The sequence below is a fragment of the Trachinotus anak genome, unplaced genomic scaffold, assembly GCF_046630095.1.
Source record: "Trachinotus anak isolate AG129_WGS33_773 ecotype Australia unplaced genomic scaffold, CSIRO_AGI_Tana_v1 ptg000003l, whole genome shotgun sequence".
In the NCBI taxonomy this organism is placed as follows: domain Eukaryota; kingdom Metazoa; phylum Chordata; class Actinopteri; order Carangiformes; family Carangidae; genus Trachinotus; species Trachinotus anak.
Genome location: NW_027273854.1, coordinates 21,027,758 through 21,052,186, shown reverse-complemented (window position 1 = coordinate 21,052,186; position 24,429 = coordinate 21,027,758). Strand labels below are relative to the sequence as shown.

General features: G+C 40.3%; 1 protein-coding gene across 3 annotated transcripts in view; it reads right to left on the bottom strand.

The window, feature by feature from the left end:
* LOC139618494 (myosin-10) overlaps positions 1–24,429 on the bottom strand; it is a 58,743-nt gene that overhangs the window by 8,479 nt on the left and 25,835 nt on the right. For 2 of the 3 annotated variants that reach the window (XM_071474454.1, XM_071474455.1), the window contains exons 4-29: positions 21,361–21,388; positions 18,973–19,075; positions 17,931–17,960; positions 15,161–15,253; positions 13,137–13,200; positions 12,505–12,603; positions 11,911–12,054; positions 11,673–11,768; positions 11,002–11,120; positions 10,583–10,735; positions 10,123–10,296; positions 9,821–9,994; positions 8,071–8,185; positions 4,932–5,125; positions 4,674–4,795; positions 4,332–4,401; positions 3,840–4,000; positions 3,599–3,707; positions 3,358–3,489; positions 3,051–3,257; positions 2,745–2,882; positions 2,413–2,536; positions 2,087–2,258; positions 934–1,146; positions 674–818; positions 380–586 (exon numbers count right to left, since the gene is read on the bottom strand). In XM_071474454.1, the coding sequence (XP_071330555.1) occupies positions 380–586; positions 674–818; positions 934–1,146; positions 2,087–2,258; positions 2,413–2,536; positions 2,745–2,882; positions 3,051–3,257; positions 3,358–3,489; positions 3,599–3,707; positions 3,840–4,000; positions 4,332–4,401; positions 4,674–4,795; positions 4,932–5,125; positions 8,071–8,185; positions 9,821–9,994; positions 10,123–10,296; positions 10,583–10,735; positions 11,002–11,120; positions 11,673–11,768; positions 11,911–12,054; positions 12,505–12,603; positions 13,137–13,200; positions 15,161–15,253; positions 17,931–17,960; positions 18,973–19,075; positions 21,361–21,388 (3,386 nt within the window). The remainder of the gene's footprint in view (positions 1–379; positions 587–673; positions 819–933; positions 1,147–2,086; positions 2,259–2,412; positions 2,537–2,744; positions 2,883–3,050; positions 3,258–3,357; positions 3,490–3,598; positions 3,708–3,839; positions 4,001–4,331; positions 4,402–4,673; positions 4,796–4,931; positions 5,126–8,070; positions 8,186–9,820; positions 9,995–10,122; positions 10,297–10,582; positions 10,736–11,001; positions 11,121–11,672; positions 11,769–11,910; positions 12,055–12,504; positions 12,604–13,136; positions 13,201–15,160; positions 15,254–17,930; positions 17,961–18,972; positions 19,076–21,360; positions 21,389–24,429) is intronic. The other variant, XM_071474456.1, reaches the window with a different exon arrangement.

Sequence of the window (24,429 nt, the reverse complement as noted above, 5' to 3'; positions counted from 1 at the left end):
ATATTATTATATATATATTATAATATTTTATATTATATTATATTTTATGTTATAGATCAGTCAAAATTCTTATTGTCAGTTAATGGTTAAGCAGATAATTATGAACAATACTAATCAAGAGTAAGAGCATTAGACAACAAGTATCCAGTATTTCTGACATGATGGCTGAAGTTTGTTGTTAAAAATGTTCAGTAGTTAAAAAACATATATTGTTTATTTTCCATCATAGTTGCCAGATTCAGATTCAGATTCAATTACACAACAAAAAAAACAAGCTCTCTAAATCAAGTTATTATCTTTTTAAATTTATTGATCACAAAACAAAAAACCTCTGATTCCACTGTATTAAATCAAACATGTTTGCATCTACAGCTCTCACCTGCAGTTTGTGTGTGCGCTCAGCCAGTTCACCCTTGGCTCTCTCTCCCTCAGTGGCTCTGGCCATGAACTCCTGCAGCTGAGCCTCCAGTTTCTTCCTCTTGTGCTCAGACTCCGTCTTTGCCTGCTGCAGGCTCTTGACCTCACTGGCCAGCTCCTTGTTGGCAGTCTCCTGACTCTGCTTGGTCTTTTCCAGGTTAGCCTTGAACTAGACGTAGTATACAGAAAACATTAGTGTTGTTTGATGAATTTGATAGTCTTGTGATATAAGATTAAATGTAGAAAGGGATGTTACCCTCTTGGCTTGTTCCAGCTGTTCAGACAGCTCTTCCAAGGCTGTGCCATGCCTCTGTCGCATCTCCTGGATCTGAGCTTCGTGGTTTTTAGTCTCCTCATCGATGGCCTTTTTCAGTTCTGCAACCTCCTGTTCACGCTTGGTCCTATGGTGAACAGGGAAACACAGAAAAATCTTAAATTTCCTGTTGGTTTAATTATAACACTGTCTATAATATGAATGTGTAGTAAGTGAGCTTGAAATGCCATGCAGTATTGTACCTAAGCTCCTGCTGGGCAGCTGTTGTATCAAGGGTGTCTTCTAGTTCAGTTTTAAGGGCCTCGAGCTCTTCACTCAAGTCCCTCTTGAGTTTTTCTGCCTTGTTCCTGGCCTGTTTCTCTGACTCGAGGTCCTCCTGCAGCTCAGACAGCTGGGCCTGCATCTCCCTCACCTGCTTCAGAGCGTTGTTCTTCTGGCTAACCTCATCCTCGCCCCTGTTAATCATTGAGAACAGTGAGGATAACATATAACATGTAAGAACATGGAAGAGAACATGTAAGAAAAGCTCAGATGGGAATGTGAAAAATATAAAATGCCATTTGAGAAATGATCAAGGAACTCACTGCAATTACCACCACAATAAGATGCACCAGTCATTTTATTAGCACTAAAAATTCTTTTAACAACTCATTCATTTAAAAATATGTCCACAACACACTTGAATTTTGTGTTAATAATGCCTATTTGTTTTTTGTTTTTTTAAATCCTTACACAGCAAGGAGCTGCTTTCTTATCTCCAGTGTTAATTAATAAACTAATGCCTAGAAATATAAAAATAAAAAAATCTTTGTCCCTGGAGTGAACTCTTCTGATGCGTACAGACTCCACTTGGTGGCAGCAGAGACTTTTCAGAATCACTGTTTCATTAAGCAGCCGACGCTCACAGTTACCTTTTGACTAACACTCCTGAAGGAGCTGGATGCTGTAGAGGCCACATCATGGCATGGTCCCACACTTACTAATGCATGTCAATACCACATAAATAACACGTGCACCACATTCCAATGCAGTGAGAATCAGTGAATAAATACAGGCAGCATGTCACGAAGGAGCACAACAACAGACTATTTTTACAGGATGATAAGGGCACTGCTGTAGCTGGTGTGCTGTCAGTCCAATAAAATGCACTATATAAAATGGCAGGTGTGTATGTTTCTTGCAACATTGCTGAGTGTGATGATCATTCTGTACAACTATGCAGCACTTATCTAAAACTCACTCACATCATGAGGCAGAATCTCAATGACTCAATATTAAAACCCACATTTAGCTCACACACAGTTATGTAATACTTGGAAAAGTTGGTGAACGGATTTCACTGATACTGAATAGCTTTGTTCCATTTTCCTCTATGGTGGTCCCAGTATCTCCTACCTAGCCTGCATCATCTGCTGCTCGTCTTCCTTCTTGCTCAGTTGAACTTTCATCTCCTCTATCTGGGCCTGTAGCTCAGATATCTGGTCCTGTAAGTCAGAGGTCTCCCCATCCAGCTTCCTCTTAGCCTTCTCCAGCTCCTGACGGGTCTTTTCCTCCTTCTTCAGTCTCTCTGAATTAGAAAAGAGAGGAGACAATATTATGATAATGGTTATAAAAACACAGGTGAACATCTTTTCATTGTAGATTAATGCTATAAAAATCTACAGGTTAATTAATGCACTTTACTATTCTCCTCTATTCTGTATTTGACTTCACTCTTTTACCCTCCAGGTCGACCATCATCATCTCCTGCTTGTTCTTGACCTTGCCCAAGTTCTTGGCCTTCTCTTCCTCTTCAGTTAGCATTGAGGTCACCTCGTTGATTCGGTCCTCCATCAATTTCTTTTCCTAAACAGGGAAGAGAAAGACATACAGGCAGGTTAGTAAACAGCTAGCCTCTCATCTGTGAAACTTCTGTCTGTATCCTACTGTGCAGTAAAGGTGAAAAGCAGGGACTGTGAGATCTTTTATAAAAGCAGTCTTCACAATTTGACTTATTTCCATTCAATACCCTCACTCTGAATGTCAACCTTCAGAGCCTTCTCTTCTCTCCCACCTTGAGGAACTTCGAGTTCTGATCCTCCAGTAGCAAAATGTCCTCTTCATATTTCTTCATTTTGGCCTCAGCTGTCACTTTCTCCAGTTGAAGCTTCTGCCTGGCAGCCTCCTCCTCATCCAACTGTTCTTCCAGGTCCTACATACACAAGTATTTAATCATATCAGCAAACATAATAAGCAAACAGATTTTTAGGTAATTTTAAATATTAATCTTTTTAAAATATATTTCAAACAGCGGAAAAATAGCTTTTCAGTAACCATTACGTCAGTGTTGCATGAGTAACTCCAGACCCCTGGGACACACCTGGATGTGGGACTGCATCTTCTTCTTCTCGTTCTGCAGGCCCTGGGTCCTCTCCTCCTCTTCCTCCAGCCTGGACTCCAGGTCATGAAGGATTTCCTCCAGCTCCTGCTTTTTGGAAGCCAGACGAGCTCTCATCTCCTCAGCCTCTGCAAACAGCTCTGTCTCTGCCTGCAGCTGCTCTGCTAAGATGTTCTTCTCCTCCATTAACTGGACAATAATAATGTTAAAACCTTCAGTTGATGATCATTGAAAACAAGATAAGTATAAGTGAATAAAATTTGTTATAACAGCTGTGGTTGTTACTGACCTGCTGGTGTTTCCTCTCCATCTCCACCAGCTCTCCCTCCACCTTGGTCTGCTTCTCCTTCACCTTAACCAACTCCTCATCTTTAGCCTGCATCTCCTCCTCCTGTCTGGTCACCTGCAGCAGAGGCTTCACCTGCAGGTGCACATGAACAGAGAAGCCTCAGAGGAGGACACACATCCTAGCTGGTGGACATCCTCATCTCTTGGGCAACACACATGCACATACACACACAATCACACACCTTGGTGAAGAGTCTCCACCATTGCCAGTGACGCAGCTTCAAGTAGGCAGCGCAGTTTCTCTGGAGAACTTTTAGAGCACTGAGCTGCTGCTGCTTCTTCGCAAAAGCCCTGAAGCATTACAACAAGAGGGGAGGAGACCAAAGTCTGAGTGAGACAACGGTAAAATCTACTTTTTTGTGATTAAATATATAGAAATAAAGAGCTTTCAAAAACAGGAGACAGTGGCAGAGCAACCCTTACTTGCGTGCCAGATATCCTCGGCAGACAGCCTGAAAGTAAATGATGATGTCAGTGATCTTCAGGTCCCTCTCTTCCTCCAGGTGGGCCAGGACTCCGGCCCTGAAGAAGATCTTACTCTGGCCGATACGAAACAGGTTACCGTCCAGCTCCAGGGCTTGAATCTACCAAAGAGAAAGACACAGAAGGAGAAGAGTTGGCTTAAGTAACAGATGGCCTTTGTTATGCTACGTGAACTAAGGGGAAAAACTTGGTGTAATGGGAGTAATCATTTGCAAAGCCTATTTTATATTTAGACATTTGCTTTAATAACAAGGTGGTTCTTAGTTCTTTATTTAGACTGTTCTCTCCAATGATAAACATATTGATTCTTTCACGAATCTGCCTGACGATGTGAATATCATGACTCACATACTCTTGTTTCAAATGTGACCTCTGAGGCAGCAGTCAAGATTATTTACATTTGTTCTACACTGAGACCACTCAAGTCCTTACCATTCTCTCACAGGCCTGCTTGCCATCCATAAAGCCTTTGGGAATGGCGTTAGGAGTGAGGATCTCATACCTGGACACAGCAGAGATGACATGACATAGAGACTGCAAAAAGCAAACTTCACAAAGAGGAAAGAATATCCGATGAAACCAGATCCGTCATCAATCTTTCATTAAGTGCAAAAGCATAGTGCTGGGCTTCTGAGAGCCACATATCATGTCATATGAAGTGGAAAGACTTTTAAACTCAGTCTCTGTAAAACTGTCTATTATATGCTTTAATGTATATTCTAAATTTTCCAATTTGATACAGGAAATGCAATGATGAAAAAGGCAGAACGTTACCTCTGTCTGAACTCCTGGAAGACGATGCGGTTGGGGAAGCCCTGTCTGCAGATACGGATCCCTTCCAACACACCATTACACCTCAGCTGGTCCAGAACCAGGTGGGGGTCCAGTTTACCAGCCTGTGAGAGGAAGAAGATGTGGTCACTAAATACAGTAGAAATGCATCTCATCAAAACCCTGAATATACAGTCAATTAGAAAAACCAAAACACTGAATTTATCAGGGCAACAGGTTTAGAAGTAACTAAAGACTCACCCGTTTTTCATGGTTGGGGATGATGCAGCGGACAAAATTGGGGTTGGTGTTCCTCAGTGTGGCCATCAGCTTAGACAACTGCTCCTTGTACAGCTGTCCCACAGTGCGGAACATTCCCTTCTTGGTCTTGTAGGCAGCACCAAATGCTGTTTCATTCATGCCGGCAACCTGGTCAAGACCCACGATCCGGTCGACTGGTGATGAAAAATGAGATGAAGAGAAAGAGAGATAATCATTATTGGGGAACACATATAACATGCTGGTTTTACTGATAGTTATGTGTAGAGAGTATCAAAGTGAAGTGCTACTTACTTGAACACAGAAAAAAGCCAATAAATTTACTTCTACTTTTACTCTTATTGGTGTTTAGATCAAATGTCTGTTGCCAGTAAATGATGTTTTCAGCTGAGCAGGGTTTGCTCTTTTCTATTTTTGTGATAAAGCATGAAGACAGACAATGGTGTCACTCCAGCTGTGACCAGAGGCCATCAGCTGGTTTGATGCAACATAACAGACAAAACATTATGTAGACACACAGTGCTGGTTTCTGTCAGCCAGCCAAACAGTCCTGTACTGAAATATGATTTAAAGCAGGATCTAGCTGATTTGAGTCCATCAAGCACGGTTTTATAGTTTCTAGCCAGGACACAGACACAAAATCTTAAATATTTTACATAAATTATAATATTGTGATGACAGAGGAATTATCAGATTATTTTATATCAACCACTGGATTAAATCTAAAAGGATCTCAACATATAGCAAACCAACTAAATAACAGCATTTAGCGTGATTCCACTGACTTACCCACTGACTCACTTCTTGTTAGGTACAAATATGAATTTTTAATGGTTTGTTTATTTTTGGCCACATTAGAACTCAGTCACACCTAAGTTCTATGTTTCAATATGTCCTGCCCTGTCACTCTGCTGTCAACTATCTAATAAAAGCAAAGTGCAAAGTTGGGGTTTGCACTGTCATTTGCTGCAGAGCCACGTGTTCTTCTCCTATAACTGCATTTAATTGAACTTTGTAGTAAACTTAGTCACATTTAACTTAAACACTCACTGATTTGATAAAATTGCATCCCCATAGCATGAACAAATCAAAGCTTTATTATCCTAGAAAATAAAGACAGATAGTAGAAAAGCAGAACAGAAATAAAGACAGCTGTGCTCTTCTGTGGCATAACAACCGCAAAAACAAAAACAAAACAATTTTGCTTTCATTTCTCTTCACAAAGTAGATGACCACTGTTATAATAAACCCTATAAAGATTTTCTCTGGTAAACCCACAAATGGATAACAGCTCAGCAACTTTTCTCTTCTCTCCCCTCGCCTTTTCATACAGAAAGATTAATGACACTGAGTTGGATTAGATATCTGGTATGTGGGTTTCTCAGATGTTCCATTCTCTCAGTACATATAAATGCCTGCACTCAGTAAACAGGAACTTGAATCGATTGTGGATCCAATGATCCTCCTCGAGTTTGGTCACTGCTATTTCTTGCCATCTGACATAGTCTGGGATAAGACTGTTGCATGCAAAAGAGATTATATGGTCACTGGTATATCTTTAAATAGAACTGTATCAGTGGAGTGAGTGGGCTGGTAATCACTGCATCATTTTCAGTTTTTAGGTGAGGTGACACCTGCTCTGAGTATGGAGTCCTACAAAATCCATCTCCTTTTTGTGCCACTTCAAATTAACTAAAATGTATCAGGGCCTAAAAGTAGCAGCAGGCAAACCTTTGTCATAACATTTATTAATTATTATTCTATGTTTTTTGGGGCATTTGTAAGTCTTTATTTATAGGACAGTAGAGAGTGACAGGAAATGGGACGGAGTAGGAGAATGACATGCAGGAAAGAGTCTGCCCAGCCAGGAGTCGAACCAGGGATCTGCCTGCTCAGAGCAGTATTTTGACAATAATTATTTTATATCTGTTTTATTTTTTTCATTTGTACCAGAGATTTTTTTCTCCATGTTTACAAAAAAAAATGCCTAACCTAGCTGATCATTCAGTAGTAGTAAGCTACCAGCATTAATGGTAGAATGAAAACTTTTAGTATTAGAGGTTTTAAATACAACAGTAGTGCAGCCATGCAAAGCCAGAGGGGAGCTTTCAGAGGGGCGCACACTGCAGCCATGACCAGACGGGGAACCAGTGAGCCCTCCAGTGGAGAGGATGAGGAGAAGCCAGTGGTACATGAAGTTTACGTGTTACTATCATTCACCTGGAGCTTCATGGAGCCCAGACACATTGTCATAGAAAGAAGCTCTCTGAAACGTCTGAATGTCTACAGCAACAGAGACACAGACACAGAAAGAAGACAGGAGAGTGAGAGAGAAAAGAATGCATGCAACCACACACACATACACCCATCAGTCTTATACCCACAAACATTCACAAGCATTGATTAGCTATTAAAAAAGAGAATTAAAGGGTAAATGTCAGTTCATCTACTGCGATACTACAGTACATGCATATTATCAAAACATCATCATTGAAAACTAGTGTTGGGTTATCATAGCTGGTCATTGCTCAGGGATTAGTCCAGAAAGTGTTATGTAGCCATTTAGTTTTTCATTTGACATGATAGTGATTCAATAAAAGGACAAAATTAATGTCAAGTTAAAATAAGGATAATGAAGGCCATGGTTCCCATCTGACTGAAATATTAACAGTGCACTCCAAGGGGAAGAACATACAAGATTAGCAATAAATCAGTCACTGAGCTCCGAGTAAAGAGTGTCCTGGGCTGTGGTTTACCTTGCTCAAACTGGATAGTGGTAAAACTCATCCCACATTAGAGACATCAGTGAAGCACACTGCTAGAGGAAACTTATAGAGGAGGTGTGAGAGAGGAGAGAATGACTTCCTCCTTTTCATTAAATCAGGGAAAAGTGAGCTGGGCTATAATGTGCTTTGAGTATAAACCCAAAATAAATAAGAATGCTTTTCTTTTTGTATCTTATTTGTTCAGTTCCAAAGAGTTATGCTGTGTAACATCCTTCTGGACTCATAGAAAAATGCAGGACCATTTCAGTTGTTATAGCTAATAAAACTGTACCATGTGTCAACATACTTTCGTTCAGTTAAAAGTTTGATGAGCTCCTGCTCATAAAGTAACTCACCATCTTTCCAGAGCTCAGCCACAAACTTGTCAGTTGACTGGTGCAGCAGCGTGGCCACGTTGTCATTTAGGGGATCCATGTTCTTCATAAGCCATTCATCAGCTTTATAGTCCACCTAAAGAAACATAGTAATTCTTCAGTATTATTATTACATTTTCACAATAAAATGTTATACTGTTTTTTCATTTCCTTAAAAATTTTCTTTATCGTAACAAATTACAAAAATGAAAATACTCTTAAGGCAGTGGCTTGCACATGCTAAGGTATAATGCACTGTATATACCAACAACAACCACACACACCTCAGTTGTAATGTGGTTATAGAGGAAACACAGGCATCCTGACAAAAAGCAAAACAACTCTGCATCAAATCAGATTTCATTTATGGACTCTGCTTCATCTCATACAATCTCTTTCCATTCTTTACTTTTATACCGTGGTGACAAGACTATAAAAGAAAAAATGCTTTCAAAATACACTTTCAGAGGATTGGCTTTCAGACTCGGATTAATTGCTGCTGGTCTGTTGCTTCACCTGTCTGTGACAGTCTGTCTTAACTGACAGCTTGGTCTGGAGCTCATAGTCTTTCCAAATACCACGCGGCTGTTGTTTTTACTTGGATCCAGTACCAGATGTGCTGTTTGAGTTATGTGACTATACAGTGAGTAGTAGAAAGTTCAGAAAATCAGATCAAACAATCACATACAATACTGAACCAATAAGACTCATTGTATGAGGGTCAAAGACTTTGAATTGTTTGCACATTATATTTGACTGACAGCACAGTCAGTTCTCACTGGAACATATTGTGTTGATGAGATTAGTCTCTGTAACAAGATGATGACTTTGACTTGTATGTATTTTTCAAACGTCTAACATACTATGAAGAGTGTTGGATTAGAGCAGAGCGTAACAAGTACTTGACATGGTCAGCAACCTGAGATGAGGAATGTAAGATCTCCATATGGGTTTCATCAGAATTCTGGAAAAGCAAACTCACAGTGTTTACACTTATTTTCCTCTTCAGTATCACTCTGTCATGCTGGATTTATTTGATGAAGTTAAAATTAAATCCTGGCTGGATGTGTAATATTTGGCTGAATCTGAGGTTTTCACCTGTTGGTCATGGTAAGTTTCAGGTCCAGGACTGATGTTTAGACATGGTGGACTGATGCTCCTCACTGTGTTCATGCACAGAATACATGTGCAATAGAGGAAAGAGACAGACGTAAACCTAATTAAACTATCACTCTAGGGGCTAGATCAGATTTCATGCTATGACTGACAAGCGTCCTCCCTGGAATGTGGTGGAGTATCTCTTTGCAGATGGCAGACCACCGTACAAAAGGGTGAAAGTTGAAAACCTCTGTTATGTAACCACCAGGCACCAAAGACTCAATCTTGCACCAATGCAAACCAGATGTGGGTTTCCTGCAGAAGCAGTATGACAACTGGCCTATTGTTTTGAGGCAATGACCTGGTTAACTGTGCTGTAAAGAGGAGCTAAGTATGTGCCTTTGAGAAAGACTACAAAGAATCCCAACAGAGTTGCTGCATAAGAAAAACACAGAAAACATGAGTAAATCTGAGGCAGTAGAGAAGGCGCGAGTGAAGATTTTCAAAAGCATATACTGCATTTTTTAGTTTTAAAGAATTGTCTTCCAGAAGTTGCATATTTAAGTGCAACCAGCTAGCAGTCCCAAGAGAAGAGTCATAACACAAAACACTGTAATGGGCCTGATATACATACCCTCCCTGCATAGTGAATGATGCAGAAGTCAGCTTTGTCCTTGAGCTGACGTGGCTTCTGAAATTTGGTGTGTGTGCCCTGCTCCTGCAGCACCTTGTCTACAAAGGTCTTGTCAGTGGCCTTGGGAAACCAGCACTCCTCATCCAGCAGAGCGAGAATGCCAGGGGGGTTAGTCTGAGGAGACAAATTTGGCTGAATACAAATATTCAGAAGTGCAACACACACAGAGACCCCCACACACACACACACACAAACACACACACACACACACACACACACACACACACAAACAAAACACTGACCGGCCTCTCAATGAGGTCGATGCAGGGCTGCAGGTCGAGGCCAAAGTCGATGAAGCTCCATTCGATGCCCTCCCTCTGGTACTCCTCCTGCTCCAGGATGAACATGGTGTGGTTGAAGAGCTGCTGCAGCTTCTCGTTGGTGTAGTTGATACAAAGCTGCTCAAAGGAGTTCAGCTGAAACAAAAGTGTAAAGCAGAAGTGAAGTTATTCATTTATGGTGACATGTTTTCTTGTTGATCGTTCTGCAAATATGTTTATATTTCTTTAGGTGGCCTGTTCACAAGTATCACAGTTTCTATGTTTATATCATCAGTGTGTGTGTGCTTTAATCCCAACGATTTAGTTCAACTAATTACAATTCTGTTTAACAGATGTGCAAAGGGAAAAAAAAAACAAAGGCACTTGTGTTTTGAGGAAATTGCTAGTGGTAAATTGTGTTAAATTGTTAAACAGTCAGCACCTCAAAGATCTCAAAGCCAGCTATGTCCAGGATGCCAATGAACGACGCTCCCTGGCGTTTAGTCCTGTCCAGGGCCTTGTTGATGCGGTGGACCAGCCATCGGAACAGCCGCTCGTATGTTGCCTTGGCCAGGGCTTCAACAGCGAAGTCAGCCTGAGGGGAAAAAACAAACAGCGTTCGACCAGAGAGAGTACTCATGAAAGACACTATCAATAATACATAACCCACTGAGCAATGAGTACAAATACAATCATTTCAATCATCATTAGCCATAACCTGTCTATATTTATTGTAGTTTGCATTAGTGGGATATACAGATAAAAAAAAAAAAACTGGAATTCAACTTGATGTTAATTCATTTAACAGCAAAAATGGAATCCAGATGTTATCGTTGGTCATAGTGTTCAATGACACCTTACCTGTTCTTTGGTCTGTGCCTTCTGCACATAGTCTCGTCCCACTTTGATCCTCGGGGTGAGGATAGCTCTGGTGAACTCCATAACATTCATGCCAAGCAGGTGGCATAGCTTCTGTGCAGCTGGGAGAGTGAGAGAGCAGAAAGCAAGCACCTTACTGAATTATATGAATGTTCAGATATATCAAGTTTTATAACATAACATCAGATCCTCAGAATCTAAGCTTAAAGCTATACCCAGATGCATATGTTTTCTGTGGTTAGACCCCAATATGAGTCAATAGCTTCCTTTAAGTGAGGTCTTACAGGACTAGGACTAGTATGTTTAATTGGTCTTTCATTTCATTTTATTCATTTCTTTTCTTCATTTTCCTTGTGTGTGTCTACAATATAGTCCAGACTGCAGTTCCCAAGAGCATGTGATGGTGCTGACACGATCCAGACATTACAAGCATTCAATTACCAAGAGACACATAATCTTACCTCAGTGTAATCATGTTTCTAATAAAGCATGTCCTCACAGAGGGAGCATGAACTATGTGGATATGAGCACAATGTTTTCCATCACCTGTTGTGGTGAAAGCTGAAGGGTCGTAGTCATCTTGTTTTCTAGATTCATGACTGAGACTTTGGTGTGTGTTCATGTTGTATTTTGACTGGATGATGGATTTTTACCTGTGTTCTCAGGCATAGACGCCTGATCCGTGTTCCTCTCCTTTTTAAAGACAATGTTGCCAAATTGCAGCACTGCAGAGACCACCTTCAACATGCCTGGCCAGGACAAGATAACACTTTATTGCTCCCCGTGGGGAAAATAGGTAATGGCAGAGTAAGAGAGGAAAAAAAGGAATGCAATTATAGACAGAAGAAGGAGTACACTACATGTTGGGGAACATCTGGAACTACCACTCACAGACAATCTCTTCATGGGAGAAGCTCATGATGTGCATGGCCTCCATTGTCTCCTGGAAATTCTCCTTGTCCTGCTGACCAGGGATGGGAATGTTACCATTAGACAGGAAACGGTAGTTGTTAAAGCCTTCGAGGAGCAGGTCCGCTGGAGAAGGAAAGAAAAGAAAGAGGGTTTTTTTAAAAAAAAAAGTTCTTCTTTTATTATTTGCCCACAAAAGTGACTACTTAAATGATGGTCACAAAATACTTAGATTGCATGTGTTAGATTTGCATCCACTTTCACTAAAGACAATTCACTTTAGACACAGAAAGTGGGTAAGTGAGGGAGAGATCACATGACCTTTAAAATCCACTATGTCATAGGTAAAATATGTTGTCTAAATATCTTCCTCATCATCACGAAACAATGCACTAACAAGCTAAATTAAAAGTTAACGAGAGAGAAAGATTTGTTTCACTGGTGCTAATTCAAACCATCTGTCTTTAGCTCGGTTCCTTGCCTGAACAAATTAGCACACACATGAAACCTTACTGTCCCGTCTTGGATTGTTTTGTTTGTCCTAATTTTTCCTTAAAGCAAAAGTCAGACACTCACTTCGGAGATGCTCTCCAGCCCCTGCAAGCAGGCGGTAGAAGATGTGGAAGGTCCTCTCATCCTTGGCCTGTCTAATGGCCCTCGACTTCTCCAGAAGGTCTGAGAGCCAAAGTTAAGGACTGACAATAAAATCACAACATAAAAATCGAGCGACTGATTCTGTCATCTCTATAGTATTGCGAGATGTCTGTTGCATTTTCAGAAATCTCATTAAACACACAACCAATCAATCTTCCTATAGATATCCTGGATTTTAAACAAACCAAAGAAATCTCATATGAATCAAATCTAACTCTAATCTACAAATACATTTACTTTTTCTACAAGTGTTGCAACACAGACATTTCATCCAAATAAACCGAATCCCTTATTCTTCTTCCAGGCATTAATAAACTCGAATAAAACAAGGAATACCAATAAAAATGGTTTCATTATAGCTCAGTGCTCACTAACTCTGGAATATACAGACCAGGAAAAGCATTTCTGTGGTTAAGCATAGGCAGTGGTGAGTCAAATAGCCTAACCACTACTCTCAGCCCTCAACTCAATATGTACCCTGTATTTTAGCTCTTTATTTTTCAAACAGTCCTTTAATGGTCTGCTCTCTCAGCCTGTCACGGTGAGGAGGATACAAGTTTCAATATTGGCCCCAACAATGTAGCCTGTGACGTCAAAGTTGATTCTGATGAACTTCCCCTGCAAGAAAAAACATGTAAAATTATGTTAAAAAAACAGCTGCTGAACTTGAAACTCCTCGTTAATTAGAAAGCCTGTGATGTCATGTTTGTGTCCATCTGTCGACTATCTATTTCTATTTCTTCTTCCTTCAGGCACTGTTGTGTTTTAAATACCACCTTGTGGTTTCTTGCAGATGACAGAAACACAGTGAAGAACAAAATGCCTATATTAGGAAAAGCCAGGTTAACAGGTCAGAAAGAATCTCAGGCATGTCTGTGGTTTCCTGACAGTGATTGTGTGTGTAAGTGTGTGTGCCCATCTGTCTACTGGTGGTCACAGCTTCTCATGATGATTCATGAGTACAGAGCAACACGGTGGTTAATCTTGGCCACGTTACAGCACAGGACTTACAGCAAGAATTGTCATGGTCCCTGTAACTCATCATATAAAAAATATTCAAAGTATGACATCAGGCCACTTCACAATACTAGATTTTTAGGAAATTAATAGAAAGCAAAGTTTTCTGAAACAAGAGCTATAAACAAAATCATTATTTTTTATCCAATATTTTATAGTTACAAAATTGTAATAAAAAAGAAATATTAAAGGAATACAATTTGGAAAATAAATTTTATTTACTTTCTGAAGACTGATACTGATCACTCTCATCTCGGTACAGTAAATATGAAGCTACAGCCAGCAGTTGGTTAGCTTAGCTTATCTCAAAGACTGAAAACAGAGGAAAGCGGTTAGCCTGGCTCTGTCCAAAGGTAACAAAATCCGCCGACCAACACTCAGCTCACTAACTGACAAGTTATATCTCATTTGTCAAATACGTACAATAACCTACATAAAAAACAACACACTAAGATCTTACAAAGGTTTTATCTAGACTATTTCTTGGCAGCAAACAGAAACTTCCTGGAGTGTTCACTGGTTTTTTGGTCATGAAACAAGGTATAATGTGTTGCTAAGTGAGCTTTAGAGGTGTTGGTAGATAGCTTTTTTTTTTAACCTTCAGACAGACCCAGTCTAGTTGTTTTCCTTTGGAGTCTTTGGGCTAAGCTAAGCTAACCCACTGGTGGCTATAGCTTCATATTCACCATACAAACATAAAGTATTGATCTTCTCATTTAAATCTCTGCAATACAAATAAGTTTATTTCCTAAAATCTCAAGCTATTGCCACACTAATACTGTACAGCACTGTATTCTAATAGTATAAAATTCAGGGATAAAGAGTTAATAATTATGCTGAAAAGAAAGGGAACATTTGCATTCTGGTTAAAATCCATCATTCCTTGAGAAAGTCCAGATGTTTTCATTTGATTCACTTTCAGATGTTTTTATTTGATTTACTTTCACTGATTTCATGAACACTGCATCGAAGGACAACTAATTATCTAATCTTTCTCTTTATTGGTACATTTGTACCAATTTGCGTTTTGTTTTTTATCCCAAAATAAACCCAAGTCAAATTAGTTCCAGGTTAAAAGACTTCCAATAATACATCAGATTATCTCTTTTATATAGCTGACTTTGAGAAGCCCTCCACAGACTAACTTTATTAACCCTAGAACACGAACGTTGGGTGATTTTCACCCACACGATTCTTGTCATGTGATTTTCATTGTGTTGCTGCTGTCTGAGTTGCATGGGTCCTTGGGTAGCTTCAGGCTGCTCATTGATGTCATTAATGGTATGTTTGTTTCCCTCCTCCCATCTATGGTTTTTTCAAGAGGCATGCGTTCAGGTGATTTTCACCCGACGTTAGTGATGGTGTAACTAATTTTAACGTTAGTGTTCTAGGGTTAAAGACCTTGAGTGGGGACAAGCATCCTCCGTGTTCAATTTGTTGGATTCTTTGTGCACATTTCTTTAGGGAAGACGTAACCTGCATTTACAGTACATGTGGAGTAAACCTGTTTCCCTTCTAAATACTACCTGTACATATGTTTAAACAGGAATCCTAGACTTACGAAGCGAGATGAGTTGTCGTTTTTCACTGTCTTGGCATTGCCAAAAGATTCAAGGATGGGGTTGGCTTGCAGGAGCTGGCGTTCCAACTCACCCTGTGAAGAAAGACAGAGAAGTAAGAATCCAACAAGCTGTCAAACTTTTCTAATATCTGGTCCCACGTAATGAATCTTTTTTATCACTATTTATCACATTTGTATGTGTCTGCCAAAACATACACAAGCTGGCAAGGCAAACCAATTCTTTGTAACAGAGCAGGTAGAGGAAAATGCAGCCAAGTCAATATGCTAAACCGATCTTTCAGACAGTGAGCAATTTATAATACTCTGCTGGCTTTACTTTAGTCAACTGCAGTACAATGTGATTTTTGTCAAGTGAACTCGAGAAGTTTAAGGGGCAAAGAAAACCAAACTGTTTGACAGAACTTGTGAAACCACAAATGCACTACAGCGAGTAGTGGCCTATAGTGATATATAGTGGTTAGTTTGGGTTGATGAGTGAGAGTGTGCTGCCCGCCTGCACATTCCTGTGGCTGTGATGATATACCCTATATACTCAAAGACTGCACCACCATGACGGTTATACTGATGATGGCTTCCTCCCAAATCTCAAAACCTGGGTTGATAGGTGGTTGGGACATTCCCTACGGCCCCCGAAACCTCTAACTCCCATGCACATGACACAATCTCCACTATCCAGGGCACTGACAGTACAGAAATAGCCCATGGGCTAGCGTCACCACCTGCACCACAGCAGATTGGACCCTGCCTTGAAGTGACTCCAAGATACTCCTCTGGACTGTCCAGGGCAAACAGAGCAAGTTCTGCCTGTGCTCTGACTTGCTGCCTGGTTGGCTGGCCAGAAACTGCAGTTGAGAGAAACATAGGACTATCTATAGCCCTACTTAGATGTGTTGTTACACAGGGAGCAATAAAAGTGAGACTGAGAAAGAGACAATACTAATTATTTTTACTAATCTTTAACTCAATGAGTACAATAATGGAAAACGACAAGGAAACAAGGTACAGATTAAGAGTTTTCTGCCTAAGACCACTGAGCTCTGCTAGAGGTCTACATACAAAGTCTGGCCAAACATATGGGCCAGACATGGAAATAGGATGTGCAGCACCTTTGCGCAACAATGTACAAGCAGCATTTCAATATTTTTGTGCAGTCTTCTCTGTCTGTTTAGGTGTGTTGATACCTGAATGAAGGATAGCCTCCTGAAGGACACGGGTTTTATCAACAGAATTAGGGAGTAACTATCCTCCTCCACATTTTACCCTTTATCTTTCAGGTTCTGACTAACAGAGAACAACACAGAAACCAGTGCATAAATCCCAGTACAACAACACAAGTAAACAGGCTTTCCCAGTCTTTCTCACTGGGTGAAATATGAAAGTCTGGTCTGCTTTACTTCTTCTCCACTACTTCATCTCCCCCCTTTTCACCCCCTTCCAATCTTCTCTCCTGCACCACATCTTGCCTTCCCTCGATCCCTGGTTCTACATTCCTCTGGCCTGTGCTCAGAGGCAGCCATAATGCAATGCAGAGGGAAAGCAGCATTAAGGAGGTCAGTGTGGATGGTGTGCTCAGGCAGGGGAGTACTGAGGCACTGAGTTACAGCTTCTCACCCAAAGCTACTGAAACACAGCATATTAGAGGGCATTCACCTGGATTATGTGTGATCAGAGCTGCCGGTTAGAGGACTCACTCTGCTTCCATAGTTATTAGATTTGCAGAGGACACAGAAACATCAGGTACTGGTTTAGGGGAGAAAGAAAAAATAGCTACCGGATAAATCAAGCAGAGAGGAGGTGAGTCAGAAAATATCAAGTTTTGTTGGGGTTGGAGTTGAAGTTGGAGCAAATTCAGCAGTGTGTCAGCAGAGTCTCACTTATGTTACTTCTGGGACAAAATATTGCAGATTAAAATCCAAAAATCCAGGTTAGGCTTCAACACCCACATAGAAACATCCCCTGTGTTTGATTATTGACTGGGCAACAAAAGCCACACATGAATTCCAAGGCACATTGGGTAACTGGAATAATATTACCACAGCCAAGGCTATACAATAGGCCAAGCTAGAAATGAATTATTAATTGAAATGCTCTTCATACTACACACACATGCATCTAATGTACATCACCAATGGAAAACATGCATCAGTTTACGAAAGATTTGATCAACTTCTATCATCTTTAATCATCTTTGATATCTCCATTTTACACCTGGGTTTGTATTGTCATAGATGCACTTCACTGAAATGTAAAAGATGAAGCTTGAGGAGAGATGTTTAGTGCGGCTATGGTCTGATTTTCACACTGCTCTTCCTAAATAACATGTACAATTGAAATGATTACAAACAAACCAACACAGCAAGGCTACACAGAGTCCAATGATACTCCACTAATACTTAATGTGAACAGTTCTAATGGCAGGTACAACCTAATTATTTGTATTTAACTGACATGTGTTTCTAATAAAGCATCTCAGTTTCCAACTGTTCTAACAAGCCTGAACCAACTGATAAAACAAAGTGTTTTATTATCATGAGTCTGCTGGTGTAATGGCAGATTCACTAGGCTTCACATAATCATGTGAGAAGACTGAGCCAGCACAAACAAATACCTCATAAAGAAAGAAGCTTAGATTAGTCTGTCAACATCATTACGGAAGCGGCAGAGATTTGGAGAGAAGGGCATGCACGTACACACAAACATCAAAAAAGGACCACACACTCTTTTTTGAGAAAGCGGGAGATACACTTGCCTGTAGCTTGAATGCTTTGGGAGATTCGGGCTGTTTGTTATGGATAAACAAATGCAAGTGTTAAAACCTGAAGCACTTATGTCAGACACAAGCCACAGGGAACAGAACACCAGTACACAGTTAGCCCAGCAATGGCTGCACTCTCACAGAATGGCATTGGATGACATTAAGCAGGAGCAGTGGCCAGTGAGGCTATGTTAACATCTATTAGGGTAGCTGTGGATTAATACATGACTCTTTATCAGCTGAATATCAACATTAAGATATGCACTTTAAATTTGAATAGAGCACAGTAGTGTTACAGTTCATTAAAGGAATGATTTGACATTTTGTGAAAAACACTTGTTCAATTTCTGGCAGAGTTATATGAGAAGGTTAAGTATGAGTCTACAGCCAGCAGCCGCTTATCTTAGATTAATATAAAGGCTGGAAACACAGGGAAACAGCAGCCTGGCCCTGTCCAAAGGTAACAAAATCTGCCGAACCAATACGTGTAAAGTTTGCTATGTAACACGTATTCTCTTTGTTAAACAGTGTAAAAACAACAGCAGAGGCTTACTGGTCCCACCCCAAAATAATCCAGTACCTAACCTGTGGTAAACATTACACTGTGATCTCTTACATTTGGTTTTTGCAAATATTAAACAAATAATATACCAAAAGACTGGTTGGCTGATTTTGTTACTGCCGGACAGAGGCAGGATAGCTGTTTTCAGTCTTTGTGCTAAACTAAGGTAACCAGCTGTTGGCTGTAGTGTTACATTTAATGGTCAGATGTGAGAGCAGGAACCCTGCCAGATAGAGAATAAGCATGATTCTGAAAATGTCAAACTAATATTTTAAATTACAATAATGATGGGCAGAGGTAATTCAGAAAACACCATTAAGGGCACTCAGTTTTTCATTTAAGTTGAGAAGATGGACTATTCAGCAAGGATAGTTTAAATGGGATGTACTTGAGAGGAGAGGAGAGGAGAACAGATGAAAAGCCCAGGCTTTGCCAAGAATAGAGTAGGAAAAATGTAGGCAGTGGGGATCTCACAGGAATGTTGTGGTCTTTGCGTCCTTTGTGTGAGGAGGCAACGTGGGCCAGGTACTGGATGACCTTCTTCGTGTTCTCGGTCTTGCCAGCGCCTGATTCACCTCTGAAAACAAAGGGGACAGACAGCATGGATATACACATCAGCAGACAGAGGGTGAGAAAGTGTGAGTGAATGAAGGATGGGTGAGAGAAAAGGCTGATTTCAGACTTTCTCATCACTTTCAAATTACAACACCCTTTGTTTGCAATCACGAATCAGAGGCTTTCACTTGGGAGGTAGAGCCCGTCTTTAGTCCTATTCTGTGTGTGTGTGTGTGTGTGTGTATGTGTGTGTAATCTTTTTCTTATTCACTACAGGAAATAATCTGTGTAAGTTGTCCACAATATAGCAAGGTACAACCTAAAACCCTGACCAAAATCACTCTTACTCGTCATTGTAGTGGTCAGGAGTGACTGGATGAACTCCAACGAAAGAATAAGCAAAGACAAAAGGAAAAGTGAAGAAAGGAGAAAATGACCATCAGGTTATCTGTTGTTGCTTTCTAAATCCATCCATTCCCCTGTCAGTTGGTTTTACTGGAGAACACTGTGGTTTGGTGGGCCAGTCTCCAAAGTTTCCAGGCTCTGCTTTTGGGCCGTCTCTAATGATAGCTGTGTTCAGGCAGGGCCATCCACAGCTCCCACAGTCAGGTCCCAGAGCCCAGAAAACCATGGCCAATACTGAAACCAGGCCAGCAACACTACATCTAGATACATACCAGTGGCTTTAGTCTAGCTGGCAATTAGCTCTACTGCACAAGGAAGATGCAGAAGCAGTTTTAGCTAGAATTTGCTGGGTGAGTCCTCAAAAGCAGAACACAGGCAGAGCAATATAGGTCAAGTGAGTTACACATCCCAGTTTGGCTCTGAAGAATGTTTCTCAAGGAAATAACCATTCACTGACCTTTTCACATCTTATCCTTTACTCTAGAGGGGTCATGTATGGCAGGACCACCACTTTGTGAACACTGGGTATCTCCTGCCTCACGTCCTCTGTTGAATGCTCTCTCACAACTCTCATATGTCAACAAGAATTCTCAACTGTTACATGAGAAATTCTACAAGTTCTTGGCCTCATGGGCCGCTCCCTGTTCTTCACACATGATACAATCTGTGGACATGATGCAACATGGGGGCTACTATTTGTATTTTGTGTCATCACTGTCCGAGCACCTGTGTCTAAGCTAAAAATCCCTCACGAGAACATCTCCATAGCTTGTTTAAATGGTGATCTAGGAATTAGAGCCTATTTCATAGGTGACTGCAGAGACTATAGCCCTTCACAGTCAAATGCGTCAAAATGTGTGTAACATGGGACACTGAACACAGGTCTGTTTGATCACTTATGAGACTACTCATCAGTACACATGAACAGCGCTAAACCACATAACTACACAAGAAAGCTGTGTTATGCACACAAAAGGAATGTGTCAATTTAACTGGATTAAAAGTGGTTGTGGCAAAGTTAATGCTGTATTTTTTATGCTCTGAATGTGCAGAGTCATACTTGCAAAAAACCATAAACACAGGTCATTAACTGGCCGGTGGTCTCAAATAAGTGTTTCGCCAGGAAATATTATCATACACGCCAACTGATGTCATTTATATTGAAATCAATATAAATGGTTTTACAGTGAGGGAGCAGCTGCTATAAATTGGGTGAACGCACCACTTAATAAAAAGTGGGGTGACAGTTAAAATGGCTGAACTGTAACCAACAGGGGGTGTTGTTTTCAGACCTCTGGACAGATTATGCAACAGCTCTTGTCTGTTCAGTGGCAGCATCAACTCAAGCCACATTGAAAGAGTGTGCCACTTAATTACTTAGTAGATGAAGGCAGGGCACCAAACCACACTCATAACTCCCTCAGTATTGGGTAGAGCTGCGGCACAACCCAGCATCCGCAAAAAGCTATTTGAAACAAGTCTTTAAATAAAACACAGCAGGATGATGGGAACTGGCCAACTGACCTAGGGTGAGAGAAAGATGAGGGGAGATGGAAAAAGATTTATTTCACTAAGAAATAATAACCGGGAAACCAGGTAATCCAGGAGCAATGATCCTTCTAACGTGGTCTCAATATAAATATGTAAGTTAAAATGTTTATTTTCACTCTTCTTTACTGTAAGGCACATATAAAAACTTGTGACCCTGCCTTTATAGAAGATGGTCCTATTAAGGTCGAGCTATACAATCTTCATCTTGCGACAGCTTCATTTTCTAGCTGATCAAGCTGCTTTATCAGCAGAACCACCTTAAAGAACAGAACAACCATTTGACCTAACAGTGAAATGACCTCAAGCGGGGAGCAGGAGAATTAATAAAGACTGAAGAGTTGTAGTACTCACGTGCAAAGGATTGATTGGTCCTCACGATCTGTTCAGAGAAAAAAAGAAAAACTCTGTCAGCATCTTTCCATCCTCTCCTTGGCTTTAACCTTTGTGGCAGCTGCAGTAATTACAAAGATGGCCTTTTGTGGTCAGGTTGTTGGAGCCTAACATTGTAAAATGTAATGCAACTTGACCTTTTTGCATCAACATGCAACTAGCTGTGCTAGGTAAGACTATGGTAGATATTTTTTCTTATTTTTCCTGAGAATAACAAGATGCACTAAAATATTGCCCCATGGACACCAAAGTCCCATTAATCCAGTGTAATGTAATGAGTGAATTTCACAGCCAACAGTCCATTCCTCAGCCTGCACTTCCCTGCAAAGCCATGCTGGGTAATGGCCATAAACCGACACCCAGACTAGTAACCGAAGCTCTTACACCTTTCATCACAGAGGAATTCAGACCCAAATCCAGATGACAGGATTAGTTATGCCCACTGAAGTGTGTGACCTTTCAACTTTGAAGGTCCTGCTGCGCTCTACAAAGAACTCCAAAGACCAGAACCCAGAGGGAACTGACCTGTTTATCAGCAGAAACTCTGGAATCCCTCTGAAAATAAGAGCGTGCCCTAATTTAATACATCCATTGGTAAACAATGTGTCACATACTTCTTTCATATTCAGATGGGATGAATTAGTCTGTGAATATGTCAGGTTTTACTTCCTTAAACTATCAGTAATGTTCCAAATATGTTCTTATTAAATTAATTATAAAATGTATTAGGGCTGAATGATATGCCTAATAACTATTTCAACTTAACTAAAACAACTTCTTAGATGAGTCAGCAGACTTTAGCTGAATTAGTTGAGTTTTCCATGTTCTCCATGTTCCCCCAGGGTCTAAGTACCCCTGGATATAGAAACTTAGGTCTACTTGACCAAAGGTCAACAAATTTAATTTACCTTGCAAGATTATTAATGAATGATCAAAAAAGAAAGAAAGAAAAAAACATCTCATGCTAAACTAAATAAAAATGATTGAACAAATAGAAATGATTTTACAGCATTCTGTTGAAATTAACTGCTTTTATCATTTCCATCAAGTTACCATTAAGCTGAACGCCTCCTCTAAGCTTCAAGTACAACGAACACAAAACTGCTCATTAAAGCCATTTTTCCATATATCAAACTCAAGACAGCCCTTTTACATTCTCAAGTTAAAATGAAAGGAGCCATCTGATAGATGTGTCATGCACTAACTGTTTACTTTGACTGAAATCTACTGTCATGAACTAAAATTGCAGAACTATCTGCTTGTGTCCTTTGATAAGACTGAAGCCTGACATCACATAGCTCTTTAGTGGATAGGTGACATAGACAAACAGACCTCATCCTATGTGTCAACACTAAAGCCCAGAGGACAAAAACACGTCAGGTGTGTGGCACACACATGGAGAAGCTATAGGAATACTTTACTGGTAACACACTGTGTCTATCATCACTCACACATGTGGCAGACAGGTCCTTTTGAGTTGAAATGTAAACTTCCTCTCATATTGAAAAACACACATTACCAGACCCTTGCTGGTATAAAGCTATTTTGGATTCCACGCAAGACCTGTCACTGTGACACACGGAAACAACAACAAGTTTAATTATTATTTTAAAGTTAACACTTGTGCCAGTGAGTCCTCCTGCTGCCCTTCAACAGTTAACTGACATTCCTGTGGCAGGAAGTAAGGAGATTTTTTATTTCTTGAAAAAGACAAATTTGGCTTCACCTCTACATTCCTAAACTCAATAAAACTGAAAGGAATAGGGACACACACACACACACACACACACACACACACACACACACACACACACACACACAGTTGTAACCTTGCTCCTTCTTCCATTCTCTCTTATCCTCACAAGTACAAGGTGCATTACTGGGAAAATGGGAGCAGACACTATTGTTGGATATAACACTGTGTCTGTGTTGTTGTGGGGACAATAGAAACTAGCCTGAAGATTATAAGTGAAGGCATGGGTGGCTGAAAAGCAGCAACTTTCATGGCGAAGGCAGAAATTACATATTTAAAATGTTTTCTTTTCAAATGTTCAAAAAATTATTTTATGTAGTTTTCTGTGAGTTCTCCTTTCACTGTATTTGACTGAAGCCAGTGCAACAAAAGGTGACAATGAGGTAGAACCTCTAATGGATCATATTGGTCTCTAACAGCCATCCACTCTGTAGGGATGAAGGGTTGACTTGTGTCTTGTCACAGTTTGCCCTCACAGTTCATGCCTTGTTGATATGGGTCAGTTTTCACAGACAGTCTTTAAGGTGTCATCTTTCACCAGATAAAATGACCTTTTGCCCTTGCACTAAAGCGTGAACTTTCCTAGTGTGACAAAAGCTAGTGACCACTGAGTTTGGACTTGATGGTTAAGGTTAGGGTAAGGGGAGAGTGAATGCATTATGTCAATGACAGATCCCCACAAATGTGGTAGAACAAGGATGTGTGTGCATGTGCCATTAAGAGAGCCCTCTTTCTCTTTGTAGCCTTTTTCTAATCAAAAATGAAATTGCAAATGTAAATCAGACAAGCTGAAACATATGTTTTTTGTTTGAAAAATGCACAAACATGGTTGATCATGCCCATGTCTTTTGGTCTTGTCCCTCTGTTCAGTTTTTTTGGAAGAATGTGGCCACAATTATCACAAATGTTTTGGGTTTTAGTATTGATGTAACATTCACTTCTCTGTTTCTCGGTCATATCCCTGATGGGTTAAGTAAAGATGATAAATACCTCTTAAAGATCTTGCTGTCTGCAGGAAAAAAAAAGCTATTACAAAGCATTGGCTTCAGAAGAATGGACCAACTGTAGCCCTGTTTGTTCGTATAGTTTAACACTTGCAACTTCTTGAACAGTTAACTTATAGTATACGTCTCCAAAAAGAGCTGGGGGGCAAAAGGTGGAGAAAATGGTCTATTTACATAGCTGAAGAGAGGGAGTTGGTACAACTATTCAGTGTATGTAATTTTGCTGTGAATATGTTAAGCCCTTTGTATGATGAATATTATTATTTCCTGTAC